The 26,508-nt window shown below is 55.4% G+C and overlaps 2 protein-coding genes and 1 long non-coding RNA gene across 8 annotated transcripts; 1 reads left to right on the forward strand and 2 right to left on the reverse strand.

The window, feature by feature from the left end:
• The first annotated feature begins 990 nt into the window (after nt 1–990).
• PALM3 (paralemmin 3) lies at nt 991–9,478 on the forward strand. Of its 5 annotated transcripts, none has more exons than XM_086698884.1 (7): nt 991–1,220; nt 3,696–3,744; nt 4,772–4,852; nt 5,416–5,558; nt 5,699–5,783; nt 7,269–8,696; nt 8,760–9,478. In XM_086698884.1, exons 1-7 carry the CDS (start codon nt 1,180–1,182, stop codon nt 9,234–9,236), a joined length of 2,304 nt encoding a protein of 767 aa, XP_086555010.1. In that variant the 5' UTR covers nt 991–1,179; the 3' UTR covers nt 9,237–9,478. The 5 variants fall into 5 exon arrangements, with proteins under 5 accessions (XP_086555010.1, XP_086555011.1, XP_086555009.1 ...); XM_086698885.1 differs by having other exon boundaries at nt 7,269–8,679; nt 8,743–9,478; XM_086698886.1 differs by having other exon boundaries at nt 992–1,220; nt 7,269–8,583; nt 8,680–9,478.
• A 259-nt stretch (nt 9,479–9,737) lies between these two features.
• IL27RA (interleukin 27 receptor subunit alpha) lies at nt 9,738–26,362 on the reverse strand. Of its 2 annotated transcripts, XM_086698889.1 has the most exons (14): nt 26,127–26,362; nt 25,583–25,700; nt 22,044–22,201; nt 21,787–21,944; nt 20,064–20,223; nt 19,889–19,953; nt 16,097–16,280; nt 15,815–16,003; nt 13,846–13,947; nt 13,612–13,770; nt 11,280–11,405; nt 10,829–10,922; nt 10,546–10,639; nt 9,738–10,419 (listed from the first exon to the last, which is right to left on the reverse strand). In XM_086698889.1, exons 1-14 carry the CDS (start codon nt 26,218–26,220, stop codon nt 10,165–10,167), a joined length of 1,956 nt encoding a protein of 651 aa, XP_086555015.1. In that variant the 5' UTR covers nt 26,221–26,362; the 3' UTR covers nt 9,738–10,164. The 2 variants fall into 2 exon arrangements, with proteins under 2 accessions (XP_086555015.1, XP_086555016.1); XM_086698890.1 differs by lacking the exons at nt 22,044–22,201; nt 26,127–26,362.
• LOC147583741 (uncharacterized) lies at nt 24,429–25,575 on the reverse strand. Its single transcript, XR_015248505.1, has 2 exons — nt 25,082–25,575; nt 24,429–24,578 (listed from the first exon to the last, which is right to left on the reverse strand). It is a non-coding gene; the product is annotated as an uncharacterized LOC147583741 (long non-coding RNA).
• Nucleotides 26,363–26,508: the final 146 nt, after the last annotated feature.

Genomic DNA, 26,508 nt, shown 5'->3' on the forward strand with positions numbered 1-26,508 from the left:
AGAGAGAGAGAGAGAGAGAGAGAGAGAGAGAGAGAGAATGCACGTGAGTTGGGGAGGGGCAGAGAGAGGGAGACACAGAATCTGAAGCAGGCTCCAGGCTCTGAGCTGTCAGCACAGAGCCTGACGCGGGACTCGAACTCACCACCAACCGAAAGATCATGACCTGAGCGGAAGTTGGACGCTTAACCCACTGAGCCACCCAGACACCCCAAAAATAAACATTTTTAAATAATAATAATAATGGGCACCTGGGTGGCTCAGTGAGTTAAGCATCCAGACTCTCCGTTTCAGCTTAGATCATGATCTCACTGTTTCATGAGTTTGAGCCCCATGTCAGGCTCTGCACTGATGGTGCAGAGCCTGCTTGGAATTCTCTCTCTCTGCCTCTCCCCTGCTCACGTTGTCTCTGTCTCCCTCAAAATAAATAAACTTAAAACAAAATAAAATAAATAGTTTAAAAAAAAAGAACAGGATGGGGAGGATTTGGGTAGGAAGTTCTCTGGACCTTCCTCATCACCACCCCATCCCTAACTGTTATAGCATCTGAGGGGTGTCAGGGTCCTGGAGGCCACCTGATTTAATTTCACAAAAGGGCAAACTGAGGCCTAGAAACCCCTGGGCCAGGCCTCCTGATTCCCATGGTGCTCAGCCTCTGGGCTCCAGAATCCCTTAGCTGGATCAGTCCCTCCCTCCCCACCAGGGTCCAGGAAGGGAGGGGCAGTCGTGCATAAGAGTATCCCACACATGTGCTACGCCATGAGGCTCACATGTTGGTGACCCTTGGTGGGCAGCTGGACTTGAGGCGTCTGGGGTGCCAAGTGCAGGTGCCATTCCCTGGAGGGGGTCAGCGACTCCCCGTTCTCACCCACACACTGCACCACGCGCGTGAGAGTGTGTTTGCTGCGAGGCAGCCAAGTGCGGCAAGGAGGCCAGTGGCTGGTAAATAATTTATCAGGACAGCTGATAGTACCTCCCCAGAACTGCCCGCCAGCCCCCAGCCCCCCTCGCCCCGTTTGCCTCCTGCCTCCTGACCCAAACCAGCTGGACCAGCTCTCCCGGTGCCCGCCTGCAGCCCCCCCCTTCGCGCCAGCCAAGTCACAGTCTCCAGGGCACCTTCAAGCAAACGGGTGGGGGGTCCTGATCTTGGAGACCCAAACGAAGGTGGGCTTCCGGGCAGAGATGGCCCTGCAGAGCCAGATGTGGTCTCCGGCCACACCCACGTAAGTGTCCTGGGGGGGGCGGGGGGGCGGGTGCGCAGGGCCTGGGAGGGTCACTGGCCTTTCCACAGGGTGAGAGCCCCAGCTGGCCTCTCCTAAGGGGAACAGGGGGAGCGGAGAGAGGTCAGCAGGCAACCCCGCAGGCTCTTCGGATCCCTCTCCCCAGAGTCGGGTTGGAGATGTGGACCTCCACTTTCTTTTTTCCGGGATTTTTCCACTGGCAGTCTTCAAGCTCAAAGTCCAGGCTGGGGGGTGGGGCTAGGATTGGGGGGCCAGGAAACGCCAGGGTTCCTCACTCCCGTGTTTTGCCTCTTGAAACACCCCTCAGCTTCCAGGGTAGGAAGAAATGCTTGAGATACAACAGAGAAAGTTAACAGCTGCCCAACTGGGAAAGGTGATGGCAAAATTGCAACCATCACTGGCTTAATGAAAGGGCCACCCATTGCTCCTGGTGACAACAGGCCATAGCCACGAACCCTGTTCTTGTAGAGTTGGAGATAAACAATATCAAATGGGGTGTGCCGAGGGTTTTAACATTCAAGGTTTGAGGGCCTTTTAAAGTAAGAGGGTGGAGGGGCTCCAGAGGTTTGTAAAGAGTTCTGGAAAAGAGTTTCCCCCCAGGGACCCCAATTTGGTTCCTCACTCTTTTGGGTCCCCTGATGCATTATTCACCAACTACAAACCTGGTTGCCTAGCAACGGGAACCTGATCACCCCCCCCTCCCCCCCAGCAAGGAAGAGGCAAGGAGATTACATCTTGGGAATGGGACAGCAGAGGGAGGATGTCAGCCCTCCCCCAAGGGCAAACCTATTAGTAGGGGGTCTGGGCTCCCTTTGGGATATCCTGCAAAGCATGACTTCAGCCCCCCTGCCCCGAGTGAAATCGGGAACCCCCAGGCTGATCTCTGGCCTCCTGGCTGCCAAGACAAGGATGCCTGGACTCCCCCTCTTCCCCCGCAGCGTTCCCAGTATTTGAGGCCTGAGAGCCCTGAGTTCTCTGATCCTGACTCAGCGACCTTAGACAAGTCTTTTCACCACTTCTTGGAGCCTCAGTTTCCCCATCCATAAAATAGGGACAGTCGTATTACTTGCCTCCCAGGATCTTTGGAAGGATTAAATGAGTTCCTACAGGCATAGCATGTAACAGCACCTGGAACATGGTATGCGCTGGCTAATGGTTGGCTGATTTTATTGTCAGAATATCAACTCAGCAAAGAGTGGACGACAGTGTCTCAAGATCAGGGCAGGGAGGGAGAGGCGGGGGTGGCTGGGAGGGCCTGGCGGAAGCCCTGTCGAGCACTTAGAGCACTATAGATAGTAAGGGCTAAGTATCCGCACTATTATGTCTTTATGGTGTGGCCAGGGAAGATCTGGGAGGCCCCGGCAGAGTTTGGGCAATGAGGCTAATGCTCACCCAATGGAGTTAGTGCTCAAATTAATAAATGTTTGAGGGCTTGCCCTGTGCCCTCCCTGGGCTAAGTGTCAGGGACAACAGACAAATAGAGGCATCCTTCTAGATACTGGCCTATGAAACGCCTCCAGGTAGGGGGTACTCCATGCACATCTGCGATGACAAGTTAACATAACAACATCTGTCCCCTAAGTGTCCTGAAGTACCACAGTCAGCCTCTTGCTTCCAGGGAAGCACAGAAGGGGCAGCTCTGGAGCTGGAAATCGGGGATCCTGGGGTGCTGCAAGGAAATCAACAATGGCGGCATCTCAGGTTAAACCTTAAACAGCAAGACCCTTCTGTCTCCTCCCAGCTCAGAGTCCAGCGCTAGGCTACATGTCCTGGTAACATTTGCTCCCAGGGAGGGGATTTGGCAGGTAGCTCCATAGTTACCATGGGGATAGCATGCGTCCATGGTGGGATGGACGCTTCTCTCCCCAGACTCCCTCAACCCCTGGTGCTTAAGGTATCCTGGGTAGGAGCTGAGGTCCAGAGAGGGTATAGAATTGGAAAGAGACACACAGCATGTTAGGGGCCTGGCAGGATTTGAGAGTATCTGAGGGCCAGCCTGGAAATGCTCCTTATAAATAACCATAAACATTATTAATCATGGGAATTATTAAAGTTATGAATGATAATAAATGATGCTACTGTTTTAGGAACGCTATGTCCATTTTTTTCCCCCTGCATGGAGACTTCCTTGCAAGGGCACCTCTCTATAAGGTGAGGATCAAGCTATTCTGACCCATTTTACAGATGAGGAAACTGAGGCTCAGAGAGGTGATGTCAAGCCTAGGAAGGGCTTTAGCTCAGCTTGTCAGCGTCTCTGCTCTCTCCCCCTCATAGGACCCCCTGCCCTCTACTCCAACACCTTTCAGTTGCAGAGGGGAAATAGAGGAAAATACTGGGCTTTAGTTGGTTTCCAAGCAGCTCAGGGATCTTGACCCAGAAAGGGGCATTCAGGAGGTGGCCTGTCGAGGGGTGGGGACCTGGGAAGACCCCCTCCCCAGTCTCCGCCCTCTTCTACAGGCCCATGGCCGAGAGCTCCCTCTACCGGCAGCGGCTAGAGGTCATTGCTGTGAGTTACCCCTCCTTCCCCACCCTCCACCCCCACCCCCGCTTCTGGCGCCCCCCTCCACCACCCCTCCCCTCCTTCCCCGCATCCTGGGCACTCCTAGCCATTCCCCAGGTTTCTTCCTCGCCTCTCTCTCATCCAGGGAAGCAGGCCTAAACCTGTGAAGTGAGGAGGGGGGGTGGGCAGCACCCTCAGCTCCAGCCCTGCCTTGAGCGCCCCACCTAAATCCTCAGGCCCCTCTGCTCCCCAGTTCCTCTATCTGCTCGCCACCACCCACAGAATGGTGAGGCTGTGCACCCCACACACCCAGAATCCACATCCGATGCTCCATTCTTGAACCTCGGTCTCTCAAACACCTCATGTCTGAACCCCATCTCTATGAACCCCCATCTCACTAACCCCTATCTCTCTGCTCCCCCACTCCTGCGCCCCCATCTTTCTGGATCCCATCTCAACACCCTGGCCTCTCTAAACCCCCATCCTCCTGACCCTCAGATCTGTACCCCATCCCTCTGAACCCCTATCTCACCAAGTCCCCTCTCTCTGCTCTCGACTTCTCCCCCTTCATCTCTCTGGACCTCATCTCCACGCCCCAGTCTCTCCGCGCCCCCCCCCCATCTCATCACCCCCTTCCTCTGATATCTAGACCCCCATTATCTCTGAATCGCCTCTCTCGTGACCCCGGATCTCGGACCCCCCCACAGCTCGGTCTCCCTTCGGGATCTCCATCCCAAGGCCCCACCCCCTTCCACAGACCCCCCCCCCCCCCCCCCCCCCGCCCCATTCGGCGCCGGCGAGGCCTCCGCAGCATCGCGGGCGCGGCCGGCCCCGCCCCCGCCGCCCCGCCCCCACCCGCTGCTGAGTCAGCGCCTCCGCAGCCCCCTCCCCGCCGGGGGCCCCGACGTGCGCTCCGCCGCCCCGCCCCGTTCGCAGCCCCGGGAGTCCCGGGAGCCCCGAGGAGGAGGGCAGGCGGAAGGGGAGGTGGCGGCCCCGCCCGGCCCGCGGGCAGCTCCGGGTCCTCTGTGCGCAGGAGAAGCGGCGGCTGCAGGAGGAGATCCGCGCCGCGCGCCGGGAGCTGGAAGAGGAGAAACTCCGCGTGGAGCGGCTCAAGGTTGGGGGCGGGCGGGGGCGCCTGTCAAGCCTGGGCAACGAAGTGGGGGTATCAATGAGAGTCGGTCTGGGGTATCATGGGGGGCTCTGTCCAGTTTGGGTGGGGGCAGCAGGGGGTATTGGTTCCAGCTTAGGCGGGCGTTTTTCCTCTGCTTGGGGGAGCGGGTGGTGGGGCGGGGGGGGGGTGGTGATAATGATGGGGACATTTGTACCACCTTTGGGAAGAGTATGGGGACAGCGAAGGTGTTTGCCCAGCTTTGGGGTAGGGAGGGGCCCATAGAGACGTTGATTTCATCTCTGGGAGTGCCTGTCCCATTCTGGAAGGGGTGGGGAGATGAGGGGTGTTTTGTTCCAGCCTGGGAGAGCTCTAGGCTGGTATTGGGGTGTCTGTCCCACCTGGCAGTGTTGAGGGGGGGGATCATATCCTCACCTGAAGGAGAGATGTCTGTGCCGTTCGGGTGGTTTTGGACAATAAGAAATCTTCCCAGCTCGGGGATTAGGAGGGAGCCCTCCATGGGGTGGCGTAGCCAGTATGCACAGCCAGAGCTCCCCTCCCGTGCCCAGAGGAAGTCTCTCCGGGAGCGTTGGCTCATGGACGGGGCAGCTGAGGGGCCGGAGCAGCAGGAGGACTCCACCTCTAAAGACCCCCAGTCACCTGAGGGCCAGGCTCAGGCCCGAATCCGCAACTTGGAAGACAGCTTGTTCACGTGAGTTGGGCCCCTGCCTGCTGGCTTTGCCGGCCTGGCTAGGCCAGGGCCCCAGGTCCACACCGGGGAAGTGGCACATTGAGGGGGCCTTGGCGTTGAGCCTGGGGGCCCGGCTCCCAGCAGCCTCCTCTCTCCCTCAGACTCCAATCCCAGCTGCAGCTGTTGCAAAGTGCATCCACAGGTGCCCAGCACAAGTCCCCCGGCAGGCCCACCTGGCGCAGACAGGTGAGAACCGGGGGCGGGGGAGCAAATGGGAGGGGGCAAGGTGCGGCCAGCAGGGACCAAAGCGGGCCTTCTCCAAGTGCCGTTTAACCTCTAAGTCCTCTGCTGTTTCTCTGCTCTGTGGTCTCGGGCAAGCCGCTTTCGTTGTTCAAGCCTCAGTTTCCCTATGTCTAAAATGAGAGGAACGACAGCACACACGTGGAAGAGGCACGGGGGGGGGGGGGGGGGGTTGGGTGGGTGGACATGATCCTAGGAACAGGCCTGGGGAAGTTTTGTTGTGACACTGCTAATGCCAGAATGAGGAATGTGGTGGGGAAATGGGGGGGTGCAGTGCTCGTGGAATTTGTTCCTTTCAAAGGGAGGAATGGGTCACCATGAGATGCTCTTGTGATCTGAGGCATCCACACGGGTTTCTGTTTTGGTAGCACCTTTATTAAGATTCCCAGGTGCCTCTGGCAGGGCAGAGGGCCAAGAGACCTGTTAATGGATCTGGGGAGAGTTTGTTGGGTTTTTAGTATAGGCCACGAGTTTCTTGCTAGAGAGGAGCCCACTATCCAAGAGCCTGTGACAGGGGAGCCCTGGGCATGGGAGGAGCACAGAGGAATCACCCGAGTGACCCAGGAAGGCTTCCTGGAGGCCGTGGTATCTGGATGGAGTCTGCTGGGGACCAGGCAAGAGGGGAAAGAGAATTCCAGGCAGAGGAAACAGCCCACACGAAAGCCTGGAGGCTGGAAAGAAGATTCTTACCTTATAGGGAACTGTGAGGAGGAGATCCCTGGGGTTTGACCGAGCAGGCTGCCCCCACCCCCTGCTTCTCTGAGCCCATTTTCATACTCTTGCCCTTTCCCTCACTCTACTACAGCAACGCTGACCCTCTTTTCTAGTCCTTGACCTTGTCAGCTCATTGCAGCCCCAGGCCTTTTGCACTTGCTCTCCCCTCTGCCTGGAATGGCTGTATCTACCTCTTGAGCCTCGAGGCCAGCTCCTCTCACGCTTCAGGTCTCTGCTCAATGTCACTTCCTCCTAGAGGCCCTCCTGCATCTTCTACATAAAGGAGGCACCCCACCACCTCCCAGGCTCTCTGTAGCCCCTCGTCCTACTTTTTGTTTTTTCCTGCCGTAGTCTTTCTCACTCCTGACATTACAGATTTATTTGTGTTTATGTTTATACCCCACCCCCTAGAACGTAAGTTCCAATAGCAAAAGGCTTAAGTAAGTGTCCCTTGTCCACAGCAATCTCAGTAGCTGACGGAATAGGTTCCTAATACAGAGCTGTTGGCCCATGAACACAGTATTGATTAAGCACCTACTGTGTGGGGGGCACTTGAGCAGAGAGCGGTAAGACAGGTGAGGAAGGCTGAGGAGGGTGTGGTCCTGAACTTGATGGAGGAGCCATCGAGGGTGTCTGGGTTGGGGAGCGAACCAGCACGCAGGGAGGTTGGAGGTGGAGATGCTGGCTGGCCTCACCTTGTCTCTGTTGCCCCTGCAGGGTCATCGACCTCTCTCCCAGCCTACCGTGGAGGCAGGTCCCACAGGTGGGTGTTTGGGCCCCAGGTCTGGGGGTCCCATGAAGAGGGGCCTGAATCTGGGGGGCCAGGATCTCACTCTGTCTCCTCTCCTTTCCTGTCTCCTCTCCTTTCCTCCCCTTACTCCCCAAGGCCACACTGATCTGAGCAGGAGAGCCTCCCTCCCAGCTGGACCAGTGGACACCTCCCCAGAGTCTCCCTCTGAGCCCAGAGATGAGGCTGTCAGGGTTCCACCCACCCTGAGGCTGTTCCCTGGGGTAGCAGGGGCCTCCTCAGAAGCCAACGGCCCCTGCCCTGGACCCAGCCCCGCTGCAGAACAGGGGCCGAGTCAGGGGCTGGCAGCATCTGAGGGGGGCGTGGGTGAGACCAAAGGAGGGGGCGTGGTGGAGGTGGTATGGGAGGGGCTGAGGGCCACAGAGGACTGTGCCACGGAGGCCACGGGCCCAGAGCTGGAGGCTAAGGTGGAGGAAATGGTGCTGGAGGCCATTGGGGACAGGCAGGAAGCTGCCTGCCCAGAGCCCCCGTCCTGGGTGAAGGAGGACAGGGGCATCGTGGAGGTGGTCTGGGAGGGGGTGGGAGGGCCGGAGAGCAGCGACTCCGAGGCCACAGGGGAGGGGGGCAGGGGCCAGAAGGCCGCGCAGACCAGCTCCCCGAGGCTCCAGGTGAGGCTAGAGGGAGCAGCTCCTGGAGAAGGCGGCATCCCCAGGGGCAGCTCTGACGGTGATGGGCCAGGGGGCCCTGGAGGAGAGGAGGGGTCCTTCATTTGGGTGGAGAGGGTGACCCTCAGCGAAGAGTGGGAGGAGCTGGGGGAGGAGCTGGTCGTGGAGGGGTTGGAAGTGCCAAGGGCACAGGGAAGCGGGGGAGGGCCTGAGAGTCCGCTGGGGGTGGAGAGGGGGGCAGGGGAGGATGCCTGGGGGGCGGGAAGGAGCCAAGCAGAGGAACCGGTGGAATCAGTGGGCGAAGGAAAGAAGGGGACTGAGGAAGAGGCAGGGGCAGACGTGTCTCTGGTGGGGGAGAGGGGGGGAAGCGAGGGCTCTTTGGAGCCAGAGAGGGGAGGAGGGGAGGGAAAGCTGAGGCCAGAGAGGAAAGCAGTTGAGGAACCACCGTCAGCCGCAAGAAAGGCAGTTGAGGGACCTTTGAGGGCAGAGAGGGAAAGAGGTGAGGGGCCATTGCGAGTAGAGCAGAAAGAAGATGAAGAAAAACTAGAGGCGACTGAAGAACCATTGGTGACAGAGAGAAAGGAAGGCGAGAAATCACTGGAGGCAGAGAAAGGAGGAGGTGAGGCGCCATCGGAGGCAGAGAGAGGAGGGGAGGTGTCACTGAAGGCAGAGAGAACAGGACGTGAGGCGCCACTGGGGGCAGAGAAAGGAGGAGGTGAGGCGCCGTCGGAAGCAGAGAGAACAGGAGGTGAGGCACTATTGGGAGCTGAGAAAGGAGGTGAGGCGCCATCGGAGGCAGAGAGAGGAGGGGAGGCGTCACTGAAGGCAGAGAAGACTGACGTGGTTGAAGAAGATCTGAGTCCAGAAGAGCAGAGAGAGTCCGGAGGAGGAAAGGAATGTCAGGCAGAGGTGAGTGAGGCAGGGGCTTCCTTGGGGGCCAAGGAAGAGTCAAGGCCGGAAGAGGAAGGACCACAGCCCCAGGAGAAACAGGAAGGCTCCCTGGAGGAAGAATCTGTAAGGCCCCAAACCCCTGCTGAGGGCCAGGGCCCCTCAGGAGACGCCACCACCCCCCTCCTGGCAGAGACCCCAGCTCCAGAGAAGCCTGCCGAGTGCCAGCCACTGCTTCAGGTGGAAGGGCCCAGGGCCAACCCTAGTGCCCGCCCCGTGCCCACCTATGCACCTGCCCGGCAGCCCGAGCCACCTGCCCCTCCCGAGGGTGAAGAGGCAAGTGGCCCTAAGCAAAAGACGTGCCAGTGTTGTGTGGTCATGTGAGCCCACACCCTCCACCCCACGCCCGGCTCCTCTCACAGCTACCTCGGCCTCTTGGCATCCAGCAGCGGGTCCCGGGCACAGACAGGGCACCACGGGACCGGCTGTGGCACCTGGGAGCCAGCTGGCCCGCTCGTCCACCTCCACCTGGGCTTCCGGACCCCTCGCCCACTGCCTGTGACCCCGGCTCCCTTCTACGACAAAGCCTTTATACTTGAAAATAAAAACGTTAAAGCATTCGGACAGTGTGTGTGTGTGTGTGTGTGTGTGTGTGTACACGGAACCACCTCGCCGTCCCCTGTGTGTGTGTGTGTGTGTGTGTGTGTGTGTACACGGAACCACCTCGCCGTCCCCTGTGTGTGTGTGTGTGTGTGTGTGTGTGTGTGTACACGGAACCACCTCGCCGCCCCCTGGTGGGAAGTCCAAGGCCTCGCTCTGCTAGGATCAAAGACTGAGCCAGTGTGAGGATATACGCGGCTCCTGTGGCAAGTTCCCAAGCTACCGTAGCTATAAAAACATAGAAGTTTATTTCTCCGGGTGGCTCTGATTCATGCGGTCACTTGGGGACTCAGGTTTCTTTCCCCTACTTGCCTCACCTTCCCCTTCGGTGTGGTTAAAGCGGGATCACGGGCACTGTTGATGTTCCAGCTCACGGGAAAGGGAAGAGAACAGTCTGGGCGTCGGCACGCGGCACTGCCGCTCACGTTCCGTGGACGAGAACTTGGTCCGTGGCTGCACCGAGCTGCGAGGGAGGCTGGGGAGGCCGGGCTCCAGTTCTGTTACAGCAGCGGGACGGGACGGACCTGGGGAGTCGGCTGCCACTCTTGACGTCATGCATTTTCCTTTGCTCCCTCATCCATCCGTATGTGCCCCCGTAGGGCCAGGCCCTTTGCTGTAGGGGTCCTTGGCTGGGTGTCCTCAGGCAAGTGACTCAGCCTCCCTGATCCTCAGTGTCTTCATCCGTCAAATGAGCGGCCGTCTCCTGGCTTGTGGTGGGTTCAGGCCAGAACTTGGGGCCTGGGGGCGGGCCCAGAAGGCCTAGCTCCTCAGGGGTGGGCAGGAAGTGCTTCTCATACCCAGAGTCCAGCCGGGTGGAGGCCTGGGGGGGCTCCGCAACCGGGAGTGGTTCCATCTCCTCCACTTTCAGGATGGGGAAGTCCCCGAGGGGCTGAGCCTGAGGCATCTCCTGGGAAGAAAAGACACTGAGATACTGCCCCCCCTCATTCTCCCCGCTCTGTTCCCACCCGCTCCCCACTCTCCCAGCACCCGCCACCCTCCCAGAGGGCCCAGGTAAGCCCGCCTTTTTGCTCACCTCCATGTGAGGCTGGCCAGAATTGCTATTGGCAGGATCAGGAACCTTCTCCCAGACCCAGCGGGGCAGTACCTTGTGCCGAAGGTGGAGGCACCTGGCAAGCAGGTAAGAGGGCAGGGAATCTAGGTGACCTGATACCCAGGCCCAGGTTGCAGAGTCCGGGAGCGTCACAGAGCCCTGAGTGTCCCCTCACCATCGGCTCCCCCCACCCCGCCGCAAAGCTTAGCTCGGGTCCGGCTGCCCTCCCCACCTGTGCAGAGACCCACCTGGCCGACAGCCTCACCTTCCAGAGGTGGCTAGGCTCATACCACAGCCCATCAGGAGCAAGCCCCACAGGAGAAAGACACCTGGCAGAACTTTCCACTTCAGGGTGTTATCTGAGGCCGAGGGACAGAAGAACATTTAGACACCAGGGATGGGGGAGGGATCAGGTATGGATCACGGATGGGGCAGGGCTTGTGTGCGGGAGGCAGGTAAGTGGGCGGGGCTTAGGAGTGGGTACGGGCTAAGGGTAGGGGACATCTTGGGGTGGGAGGGAGGGTTGTGAACAAAACAGTCGTCAGGGATGGGTGAAAGGATCAGACACACTGCCTGATAATCCAGAGTACTCTGCAGGATCAGAATGCCCCTGAGGCATCATCAGTAACCACCCCCAAGTCAAAAGGTTGCTCACTCTATCTCCTTGAAATGGAGCAGGCTCCCTCCTGTGGTAGTCCCAACCCCAGCCCCTCTACCTGGTAGGTGAAGCCGGAGGCTGGGACCGGGTGGGCCCTGTCCTGCGATGGTGGATGCGGTCATCCACAGCTCACAAGGACCCCAGGGAAGGTCAGGCAGGGTGATGTTCCGGGCGCTGCCACTCACTGAAGGACACACCCAGAGAGGTTGGGGAGGCAGTCAAGTCCTACCTCAGGGCCTTTGCATGTGCTTTCTCTATGTCTGCAACACTCTCCCCAGATACCCACATGACTCCAGCCTTCTTTGCTCAAATTTCACCTCCTCAGTGAGATCCTCCCTGACCACAGGAAAGTTGGCTCCACAAGGAGCCTGGGTGGCTCAGCCAGTTAAGTGTCCAGCTCTTGGTTTCAGCTCAGGTCACAGTCTCATGGTTCCTGAGATCAAACCCCGTGCTGGGCTCCACACTGACAGTGCAGAGCCTGCTTGGGATTCATTCTGTCTCTCTGCCCCTCCTCTGTGCTCGTTCTCTCTCTCTCTCTCAAAATAAATAAGTAAACTTTATTTTTATTTACTAAAAAAATTTAATGTTTATTCATTTTTGAGAGAGACAGAGCATGAGTGGGGGAGTGGCAGAGAGAGAGGGAGACACAGAATCTGAAGCAGGCTTCAGTCTCCGAGCTATCAGCACAGAGCCCGATGCGGGGCTCGAACTCATGAACCATGAGTTCACGACCTGGGCCAAAGTCGGATGCTTAAACCGATTGAGCCGCCCGGGCACCCAAAATAAATAAGTAAACTTAAAAAAAAAAAAAGAAAGAAAGAAAAAAGAAAGCTCTACAAGGGCCATATTCCCAGCACCTAGATCAGTGCCTGGCACACAGAAAGCCCTCAAAAATGACACACATTTGAAAAACTAAATGGATGAGCATCATATTCCTTACCTGCACATTATCCCAGTGAATAGAGATTTTCTCCAGATAAGGGGAAGACATGTGCACCTCCCAGAGCTATGTTTGTCTACTTTTTTTTTTTTTTTTTTTACTAAATTGTCTTTTTTGTTTTTAAGCTAAAAGAGGAAGTAGCTTTTTGGTTTGTTACAGGATAATAGGAGACATGAGCACGGATCCAGATATATTGCCATAGAAAACGTCTAAGCCAAATCAGCAGGTGAAAAAAATAAAGTTGCAAAATATCACAGTCATAAGAGATTCAGGGGCCCAACTATAGTCTGTAGCATGGTATTTTATTTTATTTTGTTTTATTTTTTACGATTTAACATCGATTTATTTTTGAGAAGGAGAGAGAGGGAGAGAATGAGCCGGGGAGGGGCCGAAAGAGGGAGACAGAGGGTCCGAAGCAGGCTCCACACTGTGAGCACAAAACCCGATGCGGGGCTCGAACTCAGGACCATGAGATCATGACGTGAGCGGAAATCAAAAGTCAGCCATTTAACTGACTGAGCCACCCAGGCGCCCCGCCCTTTTTTTAAATGTTTATTTATTTTTGAGAGAGAGAGAGAGAGAGCATGAGCAGGGGAGGGGCAGAGGAAGAGGGAGACAGAGGATCCAAAGTGAGCTCTGCACTGACAGCAGAGAGTTCAATGCAGGGTTTGAACTCATGAACCACGAGATCATGACCTGAGCTGAAGTCAGATGCTTAACCAACTGAGCCACGCAGGTGCCCCAGTACATGGTCCTCTTTTAAAAATAATCATAATACATACATGTGTATATATTTAATAACATATAAATATAAAAACGTAAGGGGTGCCTGGGTGGTTCAGTCGGTTTAGCATCTGACTCTTGATTTCAGTCCAGGTCATGATCCCAGGGTCATGGGATTGAAACCCACGTCGGGCTCTGCACTGAGCACAGAGCCTGCTTAAGATTTTCTCTCTCTCTCTCTCTCTCTCCCTTTACCCCTCTGCCTTGTCTGCACCCTCTCTCTAAAATTAAAACAAATTTTTTTTAATCTAACGATGGATACATACTTGAAATAAAAATCACACATAACCCTGTGATCCTGTTGACATGGTGCACAATTTCTTTCCATATTTGCACCTCTCCTTTGCTCAGTGCTGGGTTTCTTTTACAGAAATGGAACCATCTCTTGGAGTTTTGTCATCTTTTTATCTTTTTCGCTTAATAAAACATGACAGGCATCTCTCAATGTCAATAAATATAGATCAAAGTCTTCATTTTTAATGGCCAAATGGCAGTTCGTTATATTGATAGCCACAGGATTATTGTCCACTAGGGAGCTGAGGACACCCTGTTATTTTCCCAGGGGCTGAGAGGGAACCAAGGGGCCAATCTGGGGACAAGAGTTGGGTAGACTGATGGGTGGGTCTTGTGGGGGCTAGGAGCAGGGGACAGGGGCAGTGAAGCTCACCATTCATGCAGACAGAAGGCCCGGTCCCACTCTGTGCGCACAAGGTGTAGTGGGTGAGATGGCCCCGAAGTTGGCGCCTTGGGACCTCTCCCCATGCTATGGCGGGGGTTCCTGGCGGGGTGTCCTGGAGTCGCCAAAGTGTTGGTCCTGCTAAGGGCACTGGGGAGGAAGCCAGGGGGTCAAGGTCTGTCACGGTTCTAGAGGGTTCCACCATTCTCCAGCCCCACCACTTACCTAGTTCCTCTGTGAACCTCCAGACTGAGGGGGCAGGGGCCAAGCCGCAAGGAGAGACTGCTGTCACTGTGATTCGGTAGGGGACCCCTCCTTCAAACTCCCCTGGTGGGTGGAGGGACAAAGACAGAGTTGGCGCCCCCTCCCCTACTCAGTCCCTACCCAGTAGGCGTCTTCATTTGGGTCTCCTGAAGGACATGCTGAGAGAAATATCTGGATAAAAGTAATTTTCCTGGGTGGTAGCCCCACAGAACACCACCAGGGCGGCTGGGAAGTGAAATGGGGAAAGAGAGGCAGCCCTCCAGTAAATGACGAGAACAATTTCCCAATGTAGGCAATGGAAATTCAATCCCGCCGGCTACCTCTGGGAGGCAGCAGAGAGCACATGCCTGAGAGCCAACCCACCCACGGAGGGAGGAAGCTGGGGTATGTATCCACCAACCCTTACCAGTAATCAATCGGTGGAGGGCTGCATCTGATGGGACTTAATTCCCAAGCACTTCCAGCCGGCTGCTTAGGCAGGCGAAATGCTTCAGTGACCAGAAAAAGGCTTCAGGGCAAAGGAAATACAGGTGCCGGAGGCTGGGGGACGGTCAAAACACCGGGGCTACGGGTGGGGTGGCTCTGACGCCACCCATCACGGTAGGTGAGGCTCCTGAGGTCCCTTCTCAAAGCCTACGGCTGCTGCATGGCCTTCCCCAGATGGGAATTTTCCAAAATCGGGGCTCCTCCTCTTTTCTCCATACATGCTATGGTCCTCGGGACTCTGTCCTTCCTAAATTTTTCACTCAATGCCTCCCTCTCATGCTCTCCCGAGTCCTTTACACCAAGGATGGGCTCCCCAGCACCACATCCCAGCCCAGAACTCATAGCAAGCCCCAGACCTGAGTATCCAACAGCCCCATGGACAGCTCCATTTGGACGAACATCTCCAACAAAACATATCCAAGTGGATCCCCAAAATTCTGCCCAGGACTCCCCAGTCAGAACCTGCCTGCTTCTCCCCCCTTCCTCAGTTCCCATGTGGTCCAGCCCTCACCCCTTCCCAGTCCACTCCCCCCAAGAGCAGCCAAAGGGCACCTGTGAGCAACCGAGTCAGGGCATATCCATTCTTGCTCAGAACTCTCCATGGCTCCTACCTCACTCGGGATAAACCCAAGTCCTTGTAACCCACCAGGCTCTGCACAATTTGCCTGTCACCTCCCTGCCCTCACCTCCTCCCCCTCTCTCCCCTCATGCATTCTACTCCTGCCACACCAGCCTCCTCGCTGTTCTTCTAACATATCAGGCACATTCCTGCCTCTGGGCCCTTGCGCTGTCCGTTCCCTCTTGCTTTTCCCTCAGACATCCTCACGGCTCCCTCTCTCACCTCCTTCGGGTGTCGGTTCAAATGTGGCTTTTCCACAAAGGCCTTTTCTAACCTTTCTTTCTAAAATAGCAGTGCTCCCTCCTCCCCTTTACCATGTTTTATTCCCCCCCCCCCCCCATGACACTGTTGGAGTATTTGTTTTGTTGGTTGTTTCACTGGCTGCTCACCCATAAGAAAGTCAGCTCCATGACGATGGGGATGTTGCCGAGAGGGAGGGTAGTGTGAGGGCTCAGGGTTTGGCTTCAGGGGCCTGATAATGTGGTTCAACTCCTGGTTCTACCACCTATTTGCTGTGTGGTCCCGGGCAAGTTGCTTAACCTCCCTGGGCCTTTTTCTTCACCTATACCTCGGGCACGATAATAACAGAGGCCTACTTTATAAGGAAGTTTGAATCATTTAATGCTTACGGTAAATGCCAACAGACATCCGCGGCTCTCACTGCACACCAGTGTCCCGCACACGGCCTGGCCCACAGTGAGCGGTCGGTGAATACCGCATGCGTGAATTAATGAGACTTTAAACGTAACATTCTCTCCTGCAGGCCCACTCATCAGTCCGCTATGCAAGCGCTGAGACGGGAACCCCGGTGTCCCCGGGCCTCACCTGGCAATAGCGCTCTGAGGTTCTCAGGGGGAAGCCGGATCCAGTTGAGGGCGTCCAGGGGATCCCCGTCCCGGGCCCAGTCCACCACGTGCTCCTGCAACTCCCCAGACCCCCGCTGCCAAGTCACCAGCAGTTCCGGGCTCCCAGCCACGCTCCTGACCACCACGCCATGGGGGGCAGCACTTGGACCTGGACGGGGGAGGAGTCTCAGCGGTCGACGCTGAGGCCCCGCCTCCCTCTCAGGGGCGGGGACGGGGGCGGGGCAGATCCAGAGCCTCTTACCCAAGCAGGCCAAAGAAAGGTTCGTGAGAGGCTTCCAGCTCGTGGCATTGACGGCAGACAGCCCAACCCACCCCGCCTGGCTGGGGATGGAGAAGTTGCAGCAGGCAGCCGTCTTCCGGATCAGCTCCTGACCTTTAATCTGGAACCAGACTTTATAGCTCATCCGCACGCAGTGGCCCGGGGCCTGAAGGCCGACAGGAAAAAGGTGTTAGTTACTATCTCCCATTTGCCAGGCACACGCTGTGGCTGTGGGTCTCCGTGAGGTCCGCCTGACAAAGCAGTCCGTGGACTATTTCTGCCGGCTCCGTGTTACGTGTTACGGATGAAGCAACGGAGCCTCTAGGGGGCTCTGTGGCACAGGTGAAATTAGAATACAGTTCCAGGGCCCCAACTAGGGTGAAGTGGGGGGTGAGGCCCTCGCCTCGGGTGCAAAAGTTGAAGGGGAAGATAGGGAAAACCCAGCAATCAAGAAAAATTCTATTCTACTCCATCCCAATGAAGGCCAAACAACCCATGACAAACAAAATTTCAAGATTTTAAGGACAGGATCTGCCCCTGCACTTGTATGGCCCTGCCTTACTCTTTCATCGTAATCTGTGTCCTGCGTGGCTCTTCGGGATTTAAAAATCCCCGCTGTTGGGGCGCCTGGGTGGCGCAGCCGGTTAAGCGTCCGACTTCAGCCAGGTCACGATCTCGCGGTCCGTGAGTTCCAGCCCTGCGTCGGGCTCTGGGCTGATGGCTCAGAGCCTGGAGCCTGTTTCCGATTCTGTGTCTCCCTCTCACTCTGCCCCTCCCCCGTTCATGCTCTGTCTCTCTCTGTCCCAAAAATAAATAAACGTTGAAAAAAAAAAAATCCCCGCTGTTGTACAGAGGGGAGGGAATGTGGAGCAAAGAGGACCGCAGCCTCCAGGATCGTCGCTCTGGGGAAGTCTGTGAGCATTTTTGGTTGCCTCAATGACTGGTATTGTTTTTTATGTTTGTTTCTTTGTTTTGAGAGGGTGCATGTGCATGTGAGTGGGGGAGGGGCAGAGAGAGAGAGAGAGAGAGAGAGAGAGAGAGAGAGAGAGAGAGAATCCCAAGCGGGTTCCACTCTGTCAGCGAAGAGCCCCACATCGGGCTCGACCCCACAAACTGTGAGATCATGACCTGAGCCGAAATGTGATTGGTATTTGATGGGCAAGAGCCAGGGATGTAACACTGTCCTGGAAACAAAAAACTGCCCCTTGACCATTGTGGCTTTAGAATGCCATCCCCACTGGACACTTTCGTAGATGAAAAGCCTACCTAATAATGTTAACTGATCCTACAACGAAACTCCTTCTTTAAAAAGATGCTTATTTACTTTTGAGAGAGAAAGAGAGAGAGAGAGAGCAGGGGAGGGGCAGAGAGAGAGACACACACACACAGAATCCGAAGCAAGCTCTAGGCTCCAAGCTGTCAGCCCAGAGCCTGACTTGAGGCTGAACCCACAAACCGTGAGATCATGACCTGGGCTGAAGTCGGACGCTTAGCCAACTGAGCCACCCAGGTGCCCCTAGAAGCAAACTCCTTTTGTTTGTTTGTTTGTTTTAAATGTTTTTTAACGTTTATTTATTTTTGAGACAGAGAGAGACAGAGCTTGAATGGGGGAGGGGCAGAGAGAGAGGGAGACACAGAATCGGAAGCAGGCTCCAGGCTCCGAGCCATCAGCCCAGAGCCTGACGTGGGGCTCGAACCCATGGACCGCGAGATCGTGACCTGAGCTGAAGTCGGACGCTTAGCCGACTGAGCCACCCAGGTGCCCCTAGAAGCAAACTCCTTTTGATGTATAAAGACAAAACCTTTGGGGGGCCTGGTGTGAATGCTCACTGAACTTTTAAATATTCAGAATATGGGGATTTCTAGGCAGTTTTTATTATCAATTCCCAGTACAGTCTGTGTTCTAATTAGAGAATTCTTTAATGTGCCCTGCATCACCTCACCCCTTTGAAGCCCCTGGAAACTGGCTCTGTGGCCTGGTATGCAGCTGATTTTGGTAAATGTCTTAATTGTACATGGAAGAAAGGCATGTTCTGACATTTCCTATGTGAGTCTATTAGGTTGTTTGCTAATCACATGCTCAGATATTCTAGATCTTGACTTGTTTTTCATCTATTATGAAATTACTGATAGGAGTGTGTTAAACTCTCCCACAATGGTTGTGGATTCATATATTTCTCCTTGTAGTTCTGTCAATTTTTGCTATATGTATTTTAAAGCCATATTATTAGGTACATATAGTTTTAGTACTCGTATCATATTGGTGAACTGAATTGTTGCCGTCATGTAGCTACCTTATTTCCCCTTCATTTTCTTCTTCCCTCCCTTCCTCCCCCTCCCTTCCCTTCCCTTTCTTTCTTTTTCTTTCCCTCCCTCCCTCTCTCTCCCTTTCTTTCTTTTCTTTCTTTCTTTTTTTCTTTCTTTCTTTCTTTCTTTTTCTTTTCTTTCTTTCCCTTTCTTTCTTTCTTTCTCTTTCTTTCCCTCCCTCCCTCCCTCCCTCTCTCCCTTTTTCTTTCTCTTTCTTTCTTTCTTTCTTTCTTTCTTTCTTTCTTTCTTTCTTTCTTTTCTTTCTTTTCTCTTGTGTTTATTTATTTTTGAGAGAGAGAGGGAGACAGAGGATCCAAAGCAAGCTCTGCACTGACAGCAGAGAGCCCAATGAGGGCTCAAACTCATGAACCACGAGATCATGACCTGAGCTGAAGCCAGACGTTTAACCAACTGAGCCACGCAGGGGCCCCTCCCCTTCACTTTCTACTGAATGTTACAATCAGAAGTCTTTATCATATTTTTTAAAAACATGACTATAGGGGTGCCTGGGTGGCTCAGTTGGTTAAGCTTCTGACTTCAGCTCAGGTCATGATCTCATGGTTTGTGACTTTAAGCCCCATGTCACATTCTGTGCTGACAGCTCAGAGCCTGGAACCTACTTCAGATTCTGTGTCTCCCTCTCTTTCTTCCCCTCTCCTGCTCATGCTGTCTCTCTCTCTCTCTCTCAGAAATAAACATTTTAAAATTTAATATAAAATAAAATAATGTATTAAAAATTAATATTAGGGACACCTGGGTGGCTCAGTCAATTAAGCATCTAATTTTGCCTCAGGTCATGATCTTACATTTGTGAGTTTAAGCCCCGCATCATGCTTGCTGCTGTCAGCGTGGAGCACTCTTTGGATCCTCTGTCTCTCTCTCTCTCTCTCTCTCTCTCTCTCTCTCTCTCTCTCTCTCTCTCCTATTCGGATTGTACTGTCTCTCTCAAAAAAAAAAAAAATTAAAAAAAATTAATATTAGACCATGTGGCCTAAGAGGGTTATGGGCCCTGCTGTTTTGTTCCTCTGCCATATTTACTGTGAGCCAGGGCCTAGCGACGCCTGGAACATCGTAGGTGCTCAACAGATTGGGAGCAGTGGGGATGGGTTTCTGTCCTCTCCTAACGCCACTTCCATACTAGCACCGGAGCCCTGGCGCACTGTGCTGTATTTTATGGAGCTGAGCCTACTCTTGCTTTCAAACCTTTGCACCTGCTGTTCCCCCCGGCCTGCACCCACCTTCATGTCTCAGCTCAGACCTCCTAGAAGTAGCTGACGTTGGGGGAGGCTTGCCCTAAGCCAGGACCTCTCTGAGCATCCCTCTCCCCCCCACCCCCGCGCCACAACAAAGCCTTGGGGTCACCTCAAGAAGGCAGCATCAGCATCGTCACCTCTGTCTTGTCCACGTGGTTGTTATTTGGGGCTTTCTGGCATGCACAGGGAAATGGGACGGAGCCCCACAGCTCACCTTCCACAGAAGCAGGGCTTCCTGTGTGCCCGCTGTCCCGCAGACATTCCCCGATATCCATACGTCTTTTGGAGTTGCCAAGGAGGAGGAAAGGGGGGTACAAGTGAGAGGGGCACGGTGGTACAGACTTCCGGGAGGGGAGACGAGGGTGTCGGGCAAGCCTGGAGAGCCTCACCAGAGGGCGGCGTCTGGAAGGACAGAACGGGGCTCCGGTGGCCCCACAGACCCTCTTCGTTCTCCATTCGGCAGCGGCCGTACACCCGATAGCCAGTGGCTAGCTCCAGGTCCTGGATCTCAACGGGGGTCAGGGGTATGGACTTCACTTCTGGCTCCAGCTGGCGGAGAGACAGGGAAGAGCAGTGAAGCCGAGGGCTGAGTTTCGAGTATCTGACCTGGTATCTCCGCAGGGTCCACCTGCCCTCTGCTTTGCACACGACCAAGGGGACTCCCAGGACCCAGGCCTTTTGGGTTTGACATTGGGACAATCCCCAGCAAAAAGAGGAGACAGATTGGCCACTCTATGGCTCATGTACAGCAGTAGGTAGGAATAAACTCTGTTATTCTCCCCCTTTTACAGTTGAGGAAAACTGAGGCCCTGGAGAGGGGGAAGTGCCTTGCCCAAGGTCACAAAGCAGGTGGGCGCTGGAGATGAGAGTCCTACCCAGGCAGTCAGATTCCAAAGTCTGCCTTTCAGCATTGCTCTGAATCGCATGCATAATCACAATGACAACTTTCTTCAATATTGCAATGTTTTGCATGAGGCGCCTGAGACAACTGGTGATCCCCAATATCCATTCTCCCCTTTTTCCTTTGGAAATAGAAGCCCTGAGTATCAGCGGGGAACATGGCTGTCAAGACTGAGGACTACATTTCCCAGCCTCCCTTACAATCAGGTGGGACCATGTGACCGTGTCCTGGCCAATGAGATATGAGAGGAAATGATCCTGGCAACTTCTGTGTTTGTACAAAGTGCATGGGTGGGTCCCCCAACTCCTTCTGGGGGTCTCCTCGCTCTAGGGTTCTCTTCCATTTTCTTGCTGTGCGAGCTTGGTAAGGTGCTTAGCTTCTCTGAGGTTGGCTTCCCCGACTGTGAAGCAGATATCGTAAAAGCATCTGCTATAAAGGAAAGTTGGGAGGGACTCATCAAGATAATTTTGTGCAATTAGCCTGGGACCTGATGATGCCCAGCAGGTGCTCAGAAATGTCAGCTGCCTTTATTAATTATTTTTTAGTGTTTATTTAAACCAAGCCTTGCTCCTCATCTGTAAAGCGAGTAGGTATAAAAGGCATCTACCTCGGGGCGCCTGGGTGGCTCCGTCGGTTAAGCGTCCGACTTCAGCTCAGGTCATGATCTCGCGGTCCGTGAGTTCTGGCCCTGCATCGGGCTCTGTGCTGACAGCTCAGAGCCTGGAGTCTGCTTCGGATTCTGTGTCTCCCTCTCTCTCTGGCCCTTCCCCCACCCTCTCTCAAAAATAAATAAACATTAAAAAAAAGGCATCTACCTCAAAGAGTTCTTGTAAGGGTTCAATAAAGAGCCTAGAATAGTGCCTGGCACACAGCAGACGCTTTCTAAATGTCTTCTGTTATTTTAAGGTTAATGTAAGCTATCGGAGGACTTCTTTGCATTCACAAAAAGGCTGGAGGAAGTTTACTGTGTTTCTCAACATGCCCAGGTGGAGTTTGGATTGGGACTGCATGATATTTGAGATTATTTGGTGGGGCGGGGTGTGATTTTTTTTTTAGCTGAACAAGATGCAACATACAGGCCTTTTGTGTGAGATGGGGACAGACTCCAGGAACAAGTGAGGAACGGGTTCTGGGCTGGGTCTCTGATTTGGGGATGATGCCTTGGACCCTGCCTGGAGTAAGGTGTGGGAAGAGGGGCCCCTGACACTCACCAGAGTCCAGGCAGTCCCCTGGCATCTTTGATAGTAGAACTGGCAGACCAGGACCTTGTGGGGTGGCCACACCGGCGGGGCCCAATGGACAGTGGCCTCCAAAGGGTCATCCTCTGAAAAGTCGACGTCAGGGTAGAGCCGGGGGGCATCCGGCTTCACTGAGGAAGGAGAGGCCGGAACGTATTTAGCCGGGGTCTCCAGGACCACCCACCCCCCCCCCCCCACAGCATGCCCCCACCCCCCATCCCCCCTGTTACTTCGGGTTTCCAGGTTCACGAAGACTGGGGGCCAGAGAGGCTGGCCAGCCTCGGTACCCCAGACAAGCAGTTCATCAGACATGGTAAGCTGTTCCCGCGGAATGGTCACCCAGCTCTGCCCAGTGGGCACTGTCACAGTCCACGTTCTGTTGGGATGGCTGTGAGGAGAGATGTGGGGGTAGGGGGGTATAGATTGGGTTGGGGCCAAAGCCATCATGATAACTGCTCTGCCTGGGTTCAAATCCCAGCTTTGCTGCTTCAGGGCTGTGTGACCTTGAGCAAATGGCTTCACTTCTCTGTGCCTCAGTTTCCTCATCTACAAAATGAGGGTGACAGAAGCGCCTGCCGAAGGGCGGAAGAGCGAGGGGAATCAATGAGGTAAGACGTGGAATGTATTACCACGTACGTTTAGAACATAAACCCCGTGGTAATACGTGGAACGTTTAGAACAGCATTGGTGGGTGGGGGAGGGGCACCTGGGTGGCTCAGTCGGTTAAGCGTCCGACTCTTGGATCCTGCTCAGGTCATGATCTCACGGTTCCTGTGTCTGAGCCCCCGCACTGGGCTCTGCACTTGACAGGGCGGAGCCTGCCTGGGATTCTCTCTCTCCCCCTTTCTCTGCCCCTCCCCTGCTCGAGCTGTCTCTTTCTCTCTCCAAATAAATAAGCTTAAAAAACAAACCAAAACAGCAGTGGGAGCCCGCCACAAGCCACGTGAGCATTGTTCGTTGCATTTATTGAGCACCTACTTCCAGGTGGGCACATTTACACGTATGCAACGATACAGTCAGCAAATCCATATTGTGCCAGGCCCTGCTGTGGGAGCTGGGGACAGGACTGGGACCAGAGCAGGCCAGGACCTGGCTCTCTAGAGCTGCTCCTCCAGTGGGGGGGGAGGCCAACGAGAAACACATAAATATATAATCGATGGCGGTTATACGCGATACACAGAACAATCATCAGGGTGGAGAGGATACAGTGCGGTGATGTGGTGAGGAAAGACAGTGCTATTTTAAGCAGGGTGGTCAGGAGCCTCTCTCAGAGGTGGAGACCTTTGAACAAAGGCCCGGAGGATATGAGGGCGGGGCCGTGCAGTACAGGGTGGTGGTGGGCGGGGGAGGGGAAGCGTTTTTTAGGAAGAAGCGGCAGTCGGTGCAAAGGCCTCGAGGTCGACTGACCGGTGTGTTTGAGGAACGGCAAGGAAGCCCGCGTGGCCGGGGTTCAACGAGGGAGGTGGACAGATGCGCCCTGACTCAGGTGTCCACGGGCGCCCTCTGGCTGCTGTGGCGGAGAACACGCCGGGAGGGCGCAAACCGGAGCCCAGGAAGGAGGTGGGGACTGCGTGGTCCCGGCTCTGCTGGCCAGGATGGGGGCTAGACCAGGGTGGGTGCTGGGGAAGGAGAGAGTGCCAGATTCTGGATACTGGAGAAGGTGGAGCCGGCAAGGCTCGCTGACAGGTCAGAGGTGGGTGACAGAGAGCGGCGCTGGGGATATCCTGAAGGATTAGGTTGCAAAGATGCAAAAACGAGGCCTTCATAAAACAGCAACAACAACAAAAACACAGGCGCTTGTGAAGATGCGGAGAAACCGTAGGCCCTCCTACGGGAATGGAAAATGTTGCAGCTGCTGCAGAAAACAGTTGGGCCGTTTCTCAGTTAAACCCAGAATTGCTGTGCGACCCGGCAACTCCACCCCTATGCACGGACCCAAAAGAATGGAACACAGGGACTCAAACGCTCGTAGGTGTATGTTCCTAACGGTGCTAGTCACAGTTCCCAAAAGGTGGAAACAAACTAAATGGCCATCAACAGATGAATGGAGGGGCGCCTGGGTGGCGACTCTTGATTTTGGCTCAGGTCATGATCTCACAGTTTGTGGGGTTGAGCCCCGAACCGGGCTCTGCACTGACAGTGCAGAGCCTATTGGGGATTGTCTCTCTCCGTCTCTCTCTGCCCCTGTCCCACTCACTCTCTCTGTCTCTCTCAAAATAAATAATAAGCTTAAAAAAAAAAACCAAACAGATGAGTGGATACGCAAAATGTGGTCAATCCTTACAGTGGAATATTATTCAGCCATAAAAAGGAACGGTGTTCTGACTCATGCTACAACATGGATGAACCTCAAAACCCGCTAAGTGAGGGGCGCCTGGGTGGCTCAGTCGGTTAAGCCTCTGACTTCGGCTCAGGTCAGGAGTTCGAGCCGGACATCAGGTTCTGGGCGGACAGCTCGGAGCCTGGAGCCTGCTTCGGATTCTGAGTCTCCTTCTCTCTCTGCCCCACCCCTGCTGGCACTCTGTCTCTCTCCCTCTCTCTCAAAAATGAACAAACTTAAAAACAACAACAACAACAACACGCTAAGTAAAAGAAGCCACACACAAAAGGCCACATAGTGTATAATTCCTTTTATATGAAATGTTCAGAACCGGTAAACCCACAGAGACAGAAAGCGGGATGGCGGTGACGGGGACCGGTGGGGAGCACGATAGGGAGCGGACTGTTCGTGGGATGGAACTTCCTTTTGGGGTGATGAGAGTGTTCTGGAAGTAGAGAAGGTGGTTGCACAACACTGTGAACGTACCGAACGCCACTGGATTGTTCGCTTTGAAATGGTTAACTTTGTGTTATGTGAATTTCGCCTCCTTAAAAAAGGGGGGACCTTCTCCGACTGCCTCCTCTTAAACTGAGGGGGCTTAAACCTAGGCCCCTCTGGAAAGGAACGGTGGGGAACGCTGCCCAACGATGTGAATGTACCGAATGCCACCGAACACTTAAAAATGGCTGAGAGGGGCGCCTGGGTGGCGCAGTCGGTTAAGCGTCCGACTTCAGCTCAGGTCACGATCTCGCGGCCCGTGGGTTCGAGCCCCGCGTCGGGCTCTGGGCTGATGGCTCAGAGCCTGGAGCCTGTTTCCGATTCTGTGTCTCCCTCTCTCTCTGCCCCTCCCCCGTTCATGCTCTGTCTCTCTCTGTCCCAAAAATAAATAAACGTTGAAAAAAAAATTTTTTTAAAGGGAACAGCCCCTCCCCGACCAGTGGTTCCCACCTTTCCATGCCCCTTTTATGCCTCCCTCACTTAGCCAAATTCGACAGGAATTGGAGTTTGCAGGTGTGATTCATCATGAAGCAACCCAGGTCTCCCCCCTTCAACTGTGACTTCCACGAGGTCCAGGCTGCGTCCCCAGCACCAGACCAGATCCTTTTTATGCGCTCAGAGAAGTTAAGCTACTTGCCTAAGGCCACACAGCAATACAAGCCAGCTTCTAATTATTAAGCAACTTCTCTTGGCCAGTGCCTAACTCGTTGAACCCTCAAAGCCAAAGCTGGGAGGCAGGTCCCTTTATTCTGGCCATTTGGTGAGAGAGGAAAGAGAGGCTCAGAGAGGGAAAGTGACTGCTTTAGGATCACACAGCAAGGAAATGCACAACCTGGAATCAAAGAAAGGGCTTGAGAGTGGGGGGGGAGGGGTCCTCTCAACTGAGTATGCTGGGACCTGACTGGCCACCCTTCCAAAGCCTGTTTCCCCACGTCAGCCGGTTGTACTCACTACTTCTGGCTCTGGAGGTGCAGCGTGGAGGGGGCTGCCAAATCCCCAAGAGGTCCCCACGAGCAGTTCAAGTCGCCCAAGGGTCCAACTCCATAGCACTGCAGTGGCCCGGGACTTCCTGGAGAGGGAGGTGGGAGGGTCCCAGGGAAGAGGGTCAATTCTCCCAGCCGCCTGCACATCCCAGAACTTGAACTTCCCCCGGACTTCTGCCAACTGGGGAGGGCGATCCAGGGTCCCTGCCGGAGGCGAGCAGTAGGAAGGGGGCGCTGGATACCCCTCCCCAGGCTTTGGGCATAACTACTCCACTCCCTCTGCCAGCCACATCCTGTTGCCACCCCAAGAGCCTCCACCCCACCCCCGGGCCTCGGGCTCCCACCTCGCTGCCGACCCCCGTTCCCCAGCTGCCCTCTTGGCGCGGTCCCCGCCCCAGGAGGTGCAGAGAGGCGGCGGTCGTTCCGCAAACTTGCGGTGCACCCGGAGGCTTTGCGCCCCCGGGGCGAGCGCGGCGCCAGAGCGCCCGACACGAGCTCGCTCCAGAACTCACCCTGGGGTCGACTCCGGTGGCACAGCAGCGACAACAGAGGCAGCAGCACCAGCTCCGGCCGCGGCCGGAAGGGAGCGGCCCGGGCCCCTCGCATGGCGCTCCCCCTACCGCGCCCCGAGTCCGGCCGGCCCTGCCCGGCCCTGCCCGGCGCGGCAGCGCCGCTCGCCTCGCTCTCCGGGTCCGGCACCCAGGCGGCCACGGGAAGCGCCCCTCCCCTCCCAGCCGCCTCCGCACCTTGCGCTCCGGGTCCCCGCCCCTTCCCGGTGGCGGAAAGTCCCCAGCGGCGCAGGCTGGGGCTGTCGAGAGGGAGGGGAAAACGGCCTGGGGCGTCTGGCGGGTGCTGAGCGCCTCGCCGAGCTCGTGTGAAACCCGTGCCCTCCCC

Source organism: Puma concolor, chromosome A2, assembly GCF_028749965.1.
Source record: "Puma concolor isolate L17-30 chromosome A2, mPumCon1.1.hap2, whole genome shotgun sequence".
Taxonomy (NCBI): Eukaryota; Metazoa; Chordata; class Mammalia; order Carnivora; family Felidae; genus Puma; species Puma concolor.